Source organism: Montipora capricornis, chromosome 2, assembly GCF_036669925.1.
Source record: "Montipora capricornis isolate CH-2021 chromosome 2, ASM3666992v2, whole genome shotgun sequence".
Classification (NCBI taxonomy): Eukaryota; Metazoa; Cnidaria; class Anthozoa; order Scleractinia; family Acroporidae; genus Montipora; species Montipora capricornis.
The window spans coordinates 54438592-54452078 of NC_090884.1; the positions used below are offsets into that span (position 1 = coordinate 54438592).

Here is a 13487-nt window from a genome sequence, read left to right on the forward strand (position 1 = left end):
GTTGTTGTTTTGCTGACGACGGCACAAAAATGGACCAAAGTGAAAAACGCACGTGCAGAGCGTGCAAAGCTATGGATTGTTTTTGCCCACAAAATATGCAAATTTATCAGAGCCAAGACAAGCAAATCTACTGAAGTTGGCTACAATAGTGGAAACACTCCCCCGAAGGGAGACTTTATTCTTAAATCACAACAACGTTAACTTTCCGTTTTACATTTCAATTTACGACACCGTAGCATTCTTCAATGTGCGTGATGTGCAAACGCCTTTTCCTGTGACAGTAAAAGGTACATCTTTGTAACATGCAACTCCAGCGTCGTTTGTACGAAGGTGAGGCTTCACTTGCTCCCAAATCTACCAACAAGAAAAAAAAAACAAGATCAAACGTACAATGCCACAAAGGCAGATTAATGAACCCTTTGCTTCTAAAGAGGGCGACCACTTCCAGATTTCACTCTGCCCAACGCCAGACGATTTTACTCGTCAATGGGAGTCATTTCGCCCCGGGCGTGGTATCGTAGGGCCGATTTACACGATACGACTTTGTCGCAAGCGACAACGGCTTACGACAGGCCCACGACATGATTTACGATTGTTGTGTACGCCAGAAAAAATGTCGTAGCATTTTAAAACATGTTTTAAAACGCTGCGACAATCGTAAGTCATGTCGTAGGCCTGTCGTGAGCTTGTCGCATGCGACAAAATCATATCGTGTAAATCGGCCCTTTGACACATACGGATGATTTGTCAATCAAACGTGGACGCATACAAAGCCATGTGATACTTTTTGCATAAAAAATCCCACGAAAGACAACGATGTATCCCTAACATGTCATAAGATGTTATTTGTCGTTCTTGTTTTAAAATAACCAAACTCTTTCTCTTGTTGCTATCGAAGTATATTCTAAGAGTTCTGTTCAGTCTCGGTGTTGTCTTCTGTTGATCGTCATCTTGGAATATTGGTCGAGCTTGAGTGGATTCGCACAAAAATAGAGACTGAAACGAGCCCTTTGATGGTGCGCCTTCGTGTCTAAAAAAACAAGTGAACTTAAGTACGTTTCTTGGCCACTCCCCACGAGGTTTTCCAGGACTAACTTAGCACAGTGCAAGGGGGGGCTTTACAATTAGTCAGGGAAGAGAGACTTCCCCAAGAACCGAACAAGACCAGGCCTTGGTTGCTCGAAGCATGGTAAGGTGCTAACCAGCGTTAAATACTATGGAAACCTAGAGGTTTTCAATGATAACTCTTAACCAACGATTAGCGCTAACCAGGCTTCGAGCAACCGGCCCCAGGTGTCAAAACGCCGCAGACTACGTTCCCTGCTCTTTTCGAACAGTGAGTGTTTTTTTTTTCTTTTTACATCCCACACAACCTGATTGCAAGCAAGGGCTCTTTATAGTCCTTATAAAATAAAACTTGAAAGTCCAACGATTTTCAGGTTAAATTACAAAAGCAACACTGTCTCCGCAGTAATTTTAAGGCACACAGTTTTGGTCCAGCCGGGGTTCGAATCCGCACATAGTCGGAATACAAAAATGGCGGCAAGTAACTTACTCTGTGATGTTTATGCTAATTGAACTTCCTAGCCTCGTTGGCAAGCGTTAAATTACAAGGGTCTGTAAAACGAGGTTAGTTCAAGGCTAATAAGCGCAAATACGGAAGAAGAATGCATTCTCTAACTGACGCTTTTGCATTCGCTCTATGATAACCTCTCTCTCTTCCCTGACTAATTGTAAATCCCCCGTTACTCTATCAAGGCTGTTGCCTAACAGGAGCCCGGTAGCCTGGGGCTCCTAAAGAATAGCTCTGGGCACCTTAATTTTCACAGCAACACCTTTCACTTCACATGTTGGGCTCCTAAGTTCTCAGCGTTTAGCTCTGAGGGCCCTTTAAAATTTTCTTAGGCAGCAGCCTTGCTCTATGCCAAATTAGTCCTGGAAAACCTCGTGGGGAGTGGCCAAGAAACGCACTTAACTTCACTTGTTTTTTAGACACGAAGACGCACCATCAAAGTCGACCTCAGGTTTGTCAGTTGAATTACTGTTACGAGTTATCGACGCTAAATATGGTTGCTTTACTTTACTTTACTTTACTTTATAACCTGATGCTCACCAAATTGGAGTTGAATTGATTTTACATACTTCAGTTGCAATTCACCTTTTTCTTGGGGTTAAGCTGGCTGTCCGGATCTCCGGGATACCCTTCAAATGTGACCCTGTCCCCAGGTACACAACCCTCGGGAGGGTCCAACACTTCGAACAACTTCTCGTGTCCTGAACACATGACCATGGCTTGTGATGTAACGCCTCTCATTCTGTCCAATTAAAGCAAAGTCAAAAAAGGCGGAACTGATACTCACAAAAGCCGATTGATCCCTAACCCGGCTTTGCTAACATTGTTTGTTGCAGCAAATTTATGAATTTTCTGTCAAAGCTCAATTGCAATGAGTTTCGACCAAACTCGAAACCCTGGTGATATCGAGGCCGCAAATATCTCAGAGAAATCGCGCCGAAATGGACCGTGGTTCGGCACCTGCGATCTTTTCATAGCAACTTCATCGCGGCAAAACTAACACGTGCAATTTTTATTACAGCAACTTTATCGCGGCAAAAATAGCAGAGTTAAAGCAGTAATGCCAGTAACGCCACTAGATTCGCTACTTTCTAGTAAAAATTTCACAAATTGCATACAGAAAGACTGAAAGCTCAAACTGAACTAGGCAAACCTTTGATCAGTTCGTACTTACTACCAGGAACCTAGGCGGTATTTTATAACGAAACCGCGGTGCTGCCACGGTGCGAGAGGAAAATACGGAAGACTTGGCGTTACTGAACGAGTTGACGGAGGTCGAATAACCGTGCTATAAATATCGGATGGCTGACATTCTGAGAGCTCGCCCTTCGTCAAAGCGAACTAAACTGTGCGTTGTTTGAGGGTCGATAAATGTAAAATGTAGGAAGTGGTTTTCCTTTCGTTACCATGTCCCCGCCAGTGGCATGGCTTCCCCACTTCCTGTTCTCAGTTTCACATGACATCACGGCCGCCATGTTGGTGTCCCAAAACAAAGAAACGGCGGCCATGTTGGTGTCCCGATCCAATCCTCCGGGAATCGAACTCTATTATTGTGCAAACGTTTTCTTTTGTTTTCGTTGAAAAACATGCCTGTTGAAACCAACGATATCGATGTAAAAAACCTCAAAGAACTCACAATTCGCTCTGCCGAAGGGCTACCGCTCGAATCGTCAGCCCTTCGATCTCTCTATGCTCTACGGTGGTAGTCCGTCTTTCATCAACTAGTCTAATAAAGTCAAATTTTCCAATTCACAACAGGCACGATTGAACGACGTCTACACTTGAGATGAAGTCTGCGAAGAAGTAGCTTTCATTTCCCTTTCGTCATCAATATAATACAATCAATACTTAACTGACCACTCCCCATAGGGGCTTTTCAGGGCCAATAAAACACAACATCAACAACAACAATCGTTAAGAATCCCAACTGGCCGGAGGCAAACCAGTTGGCTATTTACAAGTGCAGCTGGGAAGTTGAACCAGGGACTACCAGGATCAAATTCAACGAGTGGTTAGAGCGGGTCTTGAACGCGGGATCTCCAGACCTCAAGGCAAGCGCCTTAAGCACTGGGCGGTACTGCATCCCATCCCAGAGAAGCGCCCGACAAAGAGCACGCGCGAACGATTGGAACGGAAAAGAACCGAATTTTGTCTGAGGTGCGTAAGCTTGGTCATTGCTATTAATTTAAACAATAATCTTCTTACTTGACTGGCTTCAGATTACACATCACGATCACCATGCGATCCTAAGGGCGCAACAACAACAAATTAATACTACGAGTACCGGTAGATTGAAGATGGTTAAAAAATCTCAGTGGGTATTCGCTTTACACCAGCTACTTTACTCGAAGCTAGGGGGTCTTGAATTCTCGTCCAATCAGATGTCCTAAAAATTAATATACTATAAAGCATTTTTTAAGCTTAATCTCAAAATACTAGAACTAAGTCTTAGTACGTTGAAGCCTCTAGGGGAAAAATCGAATACAAATCTTTCTTTTTTTTTTTTATTCTCCGTGTTTATTATTGTCTTCCGGGTTTCATTTTAAACGAAGAAAAAATAGAAAGGGTCACAAGGATGAAGTGGAGCGAAGGAACATCTTTCAAAAGAAGATGAATGAAAAACGAAACCTCCGTTCAAGCCCTCTTGATATAATCAGCACTCTGTACTGCCATAACCTTGTCGAAAGGGAACAAACAGGGTATCAGCTGTAAAATATCCTGGCCAGAGTTGTTTGAAGCTGCATTAGAGCTAAAATCAATACATGTAGTTGCATTTGAAATTTGAGGCGCATGACATTGTTGAGCCGGCAGACTTGCGGGATACTTTGTCTATTTTAATTTAGAACCTAGATGAGCTCCCTGAGAATTCTTCCAGCTCAATGGATAGAGTATCCGACCGGTTTTACGTAAGTCGCAGGTTCGAAACCCGGCAGTCCTTTCGCTCGTTGCCAAGCGACTACCTTATCAACCTCCTCAAATGCGCAAAACATGTACACCATCATCGGTATAATTACATTGGCAATTATTGAAAATTCCCTGCGCTGATTGGTCGCACTTGAGGTGATAACTACGCGATAATCACCTAAGCGGTTTTTTTCAAAATGGCCGCATGCCGTTGAGACCAAGAAATTAATTCTCTCAAAGAAAATGAACATTTTTCAAATTATGCCCTATGAAATATAATTATATTAAAAGAATTATTCACCTCGGGCTCGGTGAATATCGGTGAATAAAAACGTCGACTTCGCCTCGGTTTTAATTCCGCGATATTCACCTTGCCTTTGGCGAATAATTGTTAAATAGTTGCAGAGCTACCGGTAATAGAGGTCAACTGCTGTGCCAGCTCTTGCGTTTACCAATAAACGGATTTTCTGGTACAGTATTCATTGTGGTCTGTCACTAGCGCTTGAGATGACATGGTAATCAGAAATTGTTATTTTCTTCCATTTTTTCGGCCCTAAGAATCTGGTCTTTACTGTCCATTCTCATTACTCTACCAGCCCTGATATCCTTTAATGCAAACGATGACACTGAAAGGATGACATCTAAGTGTTAGTTGCTCTTACACACATAAAGAAAAATATAGCCCTTATACCTGAAGCTCGTCCAGTGAAACAGATCCCACAAGGCCACTACAAACTGTTCTTGGCAATTCCTCTCCTACATCGACTGAAACAAGTACATGAATCATTTAATTGTATTAAAGGGCATTTTCCACATGGACATAGTTATTATGAATGCTCTGCCAAAGTAGACAAGGAAATGAACATTCAAAAATAATCATCAGACATGACTCGCTGGAAAAACCTAACTGGCAGAAGATGACAAGTTACTTATTAGCAAATGGAGAAGATGAATTCAGTTGCCGGTTAACTTTTGATCTGTCATTTATGTCCACAAATGCACCTAATTAAACGTATGCATGCCCAATTTGGACATCCCTTTAAGTCTAAGCTCCAACAATAAAGTAAGGGTAAAGGTTAGCGTTATTTTAGCTTAGGGTAAATACAGCTGTTTATCAATACCTGAGGAGCAGTATTTGGGGGACACTTCGTGATTTTAACTGTCTGTTTTCCGAGACATATTAGTGATGTTCAAGTTGGAGAGAAGAGAAATGGGACACTTCGTGACCCTTATTGAAATCAGTATGCATTTACAATTTACCCATTTTGTTGAAACTATAAGGAGTTAATTGTGACATTAAACTACGGGAAAAGATATCTACTACCGAGGATCGTTGTCTGCACGATTTACTGCCAAAACAGAGAAGAAACCGTATGTTACGAGATCATCGTCATAATTTTATACTACCTGGAGTCAAGACTAAACGTTTTAAAAATACCTTTGTAAATAGATGTCTATTTGAACTAGTATAGTCTTTGTAAATTCAATTTTTTTCTCTGTTAACTTACACGTCTGTTGTAAGTAGGAATTGCTTGTAATAAAGACTGTTATTATTATTATTATTATTATTATTATTATTATTATTATTATTATTATTATTATTATCATTATTAATAATATAATTAGGGCTTAATTAACTTTGAGTAATGTATCTGCGATCATTAGGAGATTTGAAACAACAGCGTTCACACGTAAATCCCAGGCCCTCACAACTGGGCCCCTACCATAGATAATGATAATAACTGATTACAGAAATGAAGTTTGTCTTCAATTTTAGGTATGGCAACGGTTTTACACTTTCTAGTGTTAATGAAAGGTCTACTGTACCACAGGCAGTGAATGCAGGGTTGAGGTCAGGTAAACACTTGAATCAATCTTCAATAATAATTATTACAAATGCCTGTAGACATATCACAGAGCATGGCACATTGCATGGCAATCCTAACCCCTGTTGTAAGTAAATACTCACTTTCTTCCACAAAAAGTGTATCGGCATCAGGGTGTTTCTCTACTGACAAAACTTTACCAATGCGGAAGTCAATATGATGGACATCTGGTTCTGCACTGGAGGGTTTCTCTGAGTGTAGGGAAAAGTACAAACTCAAAAATAATGAATTAAACTGCTGGTTTCTGTTATTGAGTATGATCTGTTATGAAAGCAAAGGAAACAGTACAAAAATCACAGAAAAATATTGTTAATTTTCTTCTCCTTCAAATTGGTGTTTGATCTGTGACAGTTCATGGCTAAAGTACTGTACATGTACTGTACATGTACTGTACATTGGGCAGTAAAAACAATACAATTATATCGACAATAAAGGTAATTTAATTTATTTAAGAGTGCAGCAAACAGGTACTTTTTACATTTCACTGATCTTGTGGGTTCTCAGTTGCCTGATAACAAGAGTAGTCAAATATTGCCTTTCAGATTTCAGTCTCCAAGAATAAGCGACAAACTAAACATTGACCTTCAAAATAAGGGGTGCAGCTTATACGCACCCAGCTTGAATCTTGCAAGGAAACTATTCCAAAAAGCCAAGAAGAATTTATTTGTTTTTCGGATTTTCAAGGGGAAATCATTTGTCGCAGTTAACCTTCCACTTGACTTCAACTCAGTCATTTGCCTTCCTGTGCGACTGATTACCTTCCGTTGAATTTTTAATGGCTCCCGTGCATAAATCAGTGGAAAAAAATTGGCCCATCACTTACAGTACGGAAATGTCTCAAACTCAGTTAGTAAATTAAGAGGTATCTATATTTTATATTGTGTACATGTAGCTGTACAGTCGAACCTCGATTATCCGGACCTCGATTATCTGGATTTCTCGATTATCTGGACTTTTTCTCTGGTCCCAATTTTGTCAAGATTATTTATTAGTCATGATCAAGATCCGCTTTCAAAAAGAAAAATAAAGAAGTGCTCGCACATGTCGTTACTAATGCAGAACTTTCGAATGAGTTCTGATTGGCTTAAAGTTGCTCTATTGGCTCGTTAGGCAAACAAGCTACACTACGTCACAACGTCTATTCCCGATCATCATGTCCTTGAAGGGTAAGTGATCTGTTCTTTCAATAAAGATAAACAGGCTATAATTTTGCAAATAGAGAAAGAAGAAAAATGAACCAATTTGTCAGCTGAATATGGCGTTAGTAAACGGCAGATATCTGATATCCGCAAGGAAAAGATCACGACGTTTGCCAACACGTGTACAGGTATTCACAACGGACAGTGAAGATTATCTATCGTAAATATTGTTTTCCAAACGATTTGCAAATGTTTTGTTTCACAATTAAATGTTGCTTTCTTAATGTAATCAGTTTTCGTTCCTCATTAATATTCATATTATTGATTATCCGGACCCTCAATTATCCGGACTATTTCGTCTAGTCCCAATGAGTCCGGATAATCGAGATTCAACTGTACATAGTATTTACTTGACGAAATTAACTCGTACCTGCTGCTTTGCTTCCAGTAGTTTTCTCAGATTTTCCTTTCTTTTCTGCTTTTTCCTTCTTAGGTTTCTTTTCGGCTGGCTTCTCCTCCTTTACCTCAGCTTGCTCAGCTGTAGACACTGTATCCACTTTCTCTTGTGCCAAGAAAGAAGTAACTGCTTGTGTTAAGGTTGGGAGGGAAAATTGTCTCACTTAAAAGAAAAAAAAAACAATAATATTAGTATCTGCTGCTCAGCTTGCTATCTCAAGTGGGTAATTTAAGTACATGAACTATAAACACCTGTCAGATTGTTTCCGGACTGTCAGATTGTTTCCGGACTCTAAATTTTTCGTTTATTACACAAGTTTGACGGTCAAACTTGTGTAATACACAACTTTGACGGTCAAACTTGTGTATTACACAACTTTGACTGCCAAAAGTGACGGCCCTTATATACACACAACTGAAATGACACAGTTGCCTTCTCTTAGAGAGAGATTTGTGAAAAATAAGCGAAGTTGTAAGTTTTTCGGCAAAATGTAGTTTCTTTCGTTGAAAACTGATGAAAACTTACTCATGGATAAGTTTGTTGTGAAAACGCTCGCGTTTTCTTCGACGAAGAAGGAAGTTCCCACCTTCCGCCTAATCTGGCAGCTCACGATCGAGCAAGACAGTACCTCACAGGTACGCTCCACGTGGACGATTGACTGATGTTTTTCTGGTCGTGCAATATTAGGGCCTTTTATACGAGAGAAAATAAGCCGTGGCTTACTCTGGCCACGGTGTACAAAATACGCAAAAGGAACTATTTATACGAATATATATTCCCAGTCAATATAAGCCGCAGCTTGAAAAAGACGTGAACATAGATTTTGTACCATTATATATACGGGGTGAACATTCGAGTCTTCTGTAAGCCGCGGCTTATTTTCTCTCGTATAAATGGGGGTATGGCCCTATTGTGATTGACATCTTCGGAAGTTCGTGGTTGACAAGCACCTTGATCATTCATTTGGCATGTTAGCTGTGTCCTTTCAACTTTTAACGTGGTGCACCTGTAGTGCAGAAGACCTCATTTTTTTTATTTATCCCAACTAATGTCGATCGAGATACGTAATTACTGTTCCTTTGTGTTCAAAATGTCTTTAGGGCAGCAAAAAAGTGTTTTTCTTAACCTGAAACCTTATAAAACAAACTTAAAATTGCTGAGAAAAAAAATCGCATAATTTACACTATTTATCGCATAATTGGCCTTTCTAATCGCACAATCTGCCCTGACAATCGCATAATTTGCATTTTTTAATCGCACCCTATCAGAAGGCCTGGAGAGGGGCTTGGCGCGGAGGGGTCGGGGTTGGTTGCGGGTTAGGCAGGCCAGTCGGGTGTTCTAGCGCCTTGGGGATGTGACTGCGGTTGCAGCCCCTGGGCTTCTTGGGAACCTACCCTCCACTGGCGACTTGGGCGTTAAAGATTGTTTAGATAGTGACAGCCTGTTGGGCATAATATAGTTTAGGCACTTTTGAAGATTACGGTCTCCCATGTGCAACAAACTGCCTTAAATTTACCGTGAGTCACTAGTAGCTTTGTCAGGGTGACAAAGATTTTGCAACTTGTGGAGTCATCGTTATCATCAACTGGCCCCCAGTAATTCAAAACCTTGTTGACCCAAAGTTGGATTAAATTAGCAATTTTCCACTGTGACAATTGCTTGCAATCTTGCAATCTGATTGGCTAATTTGGCTGCTGTTAATAAGAGTCTAGACAACGCTGCTCGCACCATGCTTGTGTCAATTTGTCACACAATGTAATAGCCAATCAGGAATGCTCATTTTGGGAAATAAACCAATCATATTGCAAGAAAATTGTAGACATCGCTTGCTCTTTCTTTGTGTCATGATTTTCGCCACACTCTGAAAAAAAACACTTTCTTTGGCATTGAATATTGTGGTAAAAAACAAATCGAAAGTGGTTCCACGTTGTCTGTACTCTTATTGACAATGATATTCATCATCGCAGTGGCTGCGCCTTGTGAGTCCACAACATTTTGACCACTGTGATGATGAATATTGTTGTCAATAAGAGTACAGACAACACTGAACCACTTTCAATTTGTTTATTCGATTTTCTTCAAAAATATTATCTCTAAGATTCCCTTCCCCCTTTAAACCGAACTTATAAAACCTTGAAGTTGAAAATGATTACACTTCCATAACTTCAATTTAAGGTTCTTCTGATCAGTAGTTGCTGGGAGTTGACAAATTGAATTACATGCAGGGTAGAAATGGTCCTTGGAGAACAATTATTTCAATACATGGATTGTACATATATTACTGATCAAAAGAAGGTACAGTACATATATTTATCGAAAGGTTTTTACTGATACATGTAGTTCAGTGTGAAAGATCACATGTGATCTGATCAATTTACATACTGTACCATACAAATTGAACGTGTGATGGAGGAGATACAGTATAAATTATATGAAACCCATATTTTTCATCTCCTACGAGAGACCAGCTTATTGCCTAGAACCTTGACAACTTACTCGTCTGGTAGTCTAAGAGTAGTGTGTAGTGCATTCCCCATGAGTTCTAGTCCCATTCAAGTATGGGCTTTTTCAGCCCTTTTGTAAAATACTTACATTAACACAGCATTGATCTTTTCCTTGAAAAGTCAATACATATCTGCAGTTTAAGTATATGGATGACATACACATATTTCATTAGAAGGTACCTGGTATTTATTACAACCGATTGATTTCACTGTTTTAACCAAACACCACCTACACTGTATCAATCAAGGTGTTCTACTTACAACCATTCCTAACTTCCCAGTACTCCAGCTCTGCTTTTAGCTTCTCAACTTCTTGCTTCAAACTATCATTTTCTTGTTTAAGAGCAGAAATGTGATCCTTGCAAGAAAACAAGTAAACCTCTTTCCTTTATCAAAATAAATGCCCAAGGAGTTATCGAATCCTAAAGCATCTTAACTGGCACCTTAGGATTCCCCAATTTACTTCCAAATATTATCAAACCCAAAATTGCTGCTGTCAAATTATAAAAGAAACTACCTATTCACAAAATAATATAGCTTGTTCAACCCAATGGCCAGAAACAAAATTCTCTCTTGCTTCACGAAAAACAAATTAAACAACTTTGAAAAGACCCATTAAGTAAAGCAGAACAAAAGTGATTGCTGCAGGTACAAAGCAAGCAATTTACAGCAATGAAGAAAAAACCAGGAAACTTTTCAGGCTAAATGTTTATAAATCAGGGCTGTCAACCCACAAAGTATCACATATTGAGAATTGATAGGAATGGGATGATAGATGATGTCATAATGCTTGTGAAGTCATTTGTAATGACGTCACATTACATCCTTTATGCAAAAAGAAAGTACACTGTCACTCACTGTCACACATCACCTCAGACAACCTGGGCAAAAATAAAAAAATGTGTGAAACTGGGCTCGATCTTGTTACGTCATCCAGATAAAAAAATTTCCCGATTTAGCATCCACAAGGTTCCGGATTCATAGTGGATTAAAAAATATCCACTGTGGAGAGTGTATTAAAAAAGTTCCCGTTTCACCAGCAAATTCACCGGATACATGTGGATGGATTGGAAGGCGTGTCTGGAAAGAATAAATTGCGGATTCAAAAATATCCGGATATGTGTGGATGGAGCCTTAGATTTTACTCAATGGGTTTAAAGTTATTCACTTCCAAAAGAGTATCCATGACATGGTTTCTTCTGGGCTCCCTTTCCATGTGTCAAATTTGTTTATATGCTGTACTATGTAATATGATGTAATGTGGCTGAATAAATAATTAAAAGTGAACTGAACTGACAAGGGCTCATTTTATAGCAGAGGTTGTTCTCATGGGAAAGAAACAACAACTGATATTGGTGAAAAATGCATCTTTCATTCCATTTACAATTTCCTCGTGAGTTGCAATATTGAAACTCAAGCAATAACATATGTAACGTACAATTATAAAAACTATTGCAAGTTATATTTCTATAAACTTAAGAATGATGTAAGTTACATGTACCAACCTTTATGCCACTGGACTTGGTTTTCTTCTCTAAGGAAAAATAGAAAAAGATTGTTCATAAACTGAAAAACAAAGCAAAAGAGGAATGAAGGGCTCTGGGCAAAAAGTGACTTTTGCAAATTATCATCAGTGGAAAACCATGTGGTTGCTGTGCTTTCATCATTATCATACTATTAAGCAGCCACAACAGACCTGACATAGGGAGTTAATGACAGGAACTAGAGGTAAAACAATCTCTTTGAGTCAGATTGCGATTGAAAGATTGAATGGAGGGCAAGTCTGGTTCCAGTACCAGTCCCTCAGCAATTCTACCTCCAGTAGCCTATATCAAAGTTGTTGCATTTGAAAGCTCATGGTTGGATCTCAGGGGGTTCCAGCTGGTCAGCCCTGCATAGGACCTCTACCTTACTAAAGCCTCTAAGTGGATTGGCTGATGTGGGCAAGATTGGTGCCACAAAATCAGAGTAGTTGACACCAAAAGTTGTTCCCTGCTATCAGAGGTCTCTTTTCTTTGCATTTGCTGAGCTCATGAGTACAGGAAAGAGACTGTTCCCATGATGACAGCGTTTTCTGACTGTGACTTGGACCCACTGTGTCTTGCGCATTTCCTTTACAATAATTATAAGTAATTCCGCTGTTGTTAAGTCAGAGCCTATACAACATGTGAAGTATCACAAGAGGATTCGTTTCAACCAATGGCAGAGGTCTCTTTTCCTGTACTCGTTAACCCAGTGAATGCAAAAGAAAAGAGACCAGCTCTGCTAGCGGGGAAGAAAAGTTGTCAGACGGCTCCAGAATATCTTTGTGCACTATCATCTGCCAGGTGGTTTTAATACCAACCCTTTGCTTTTTGGACAAACAGTTGAAATGAATGCACAATAAAGTTCATTACTGCATGTACATTACTGGAAAATTATGCATCCAACAATGACTTTCAAGGTCCCAATTACGTTGATGACAAGAGTCAAACAAGAAAAATTTAACCCTTGAACAAGGAAGATATCTGTAAACAGCATCCTCTTTGTTATTCAAACAAACTGACCAATTTTGCAAAAGAGTCCTCGGTTTCAACAGAGCATGCAAGAGCTTTGGGATATTTGCGATATTTGTATGGGATTAAAAGAGAATTGTTAGAAAAATCTATTATTTTTCAATATATTTTTTCCTTCCTTTCCATTGGCCAAGAGCCCACCACATGACCTGCAAATAACTGCCTATAAATGAGTGTTTTGCTGCAAATATTCTTCTGCTCATGCGTAATTGAAACCACGCTCTTGTGTGAAAATGGCAGTTCGCTTTTGGGTCGTTCCATTTTTTATCCGCACACACCCACCCACCCCCCACCCCAAGGATGTGGGGTTTTTGCAATGGGGGAATCAGATTTTGTCTCTTTAAAGAAGCGGACAAAATTTGAACTCCTCTGACATTTTTTTCAAAGGTGCCGACAAAATATCAACTCTTCGGATTTCATTTTTCAAAGGGTGCTGACAAGAAATCGAGGGTGTGGATTTCTGCCATCC

At 39.7% G+C, this 13487-nt stretch overlaps 1 protein-coding gene across 1 annotated transcript in view; it reads right to left on the reverse strand.

Annotated features, from left to right (window-relative positions):
- Window positions 1–141: 141 nt before the first annotated feature.
- Window positions 142–13487, reverse strand: part of LOC138027228 (aminoacyl tRNA synthase complex-interacting multifunctional protein 1-like) — a 14131-nt gene continuing 785 nt past the window's right edge. Inside the window, exons 2-9 of the mRNA XM_068874782.1 lie at window positions 11969–11997; window positions 10725–10821; window positions 7933–8121; window positions 6447–6554; window positions 5169–5242; window positions 3779–3819; window positions 2159–2315; window positions 142–354 (exon numbers count right to left, since the gene is read on the reverse strand). Coding sequence (XP_068730883.1) covers window positions 223–354; window positions 2159–2315; window positions 3779–3819; window positions 5169–5242; window positions 6447–6554; window positions 7933–8121; window positions 10725–10821; window positions 11969–11997 — 827 coding nt within the window. The 3' untranslated portion in view covers window positions 142–222. The remainder of the gene's footprint in view (window positions 355–2158; window positions 2316–3778; window positions 3820–5168; window positions 5243–6446; window positions 6555–7932; window positions 8122–10724; window positions 10822–11968; window positions 11998–13487) is intronic.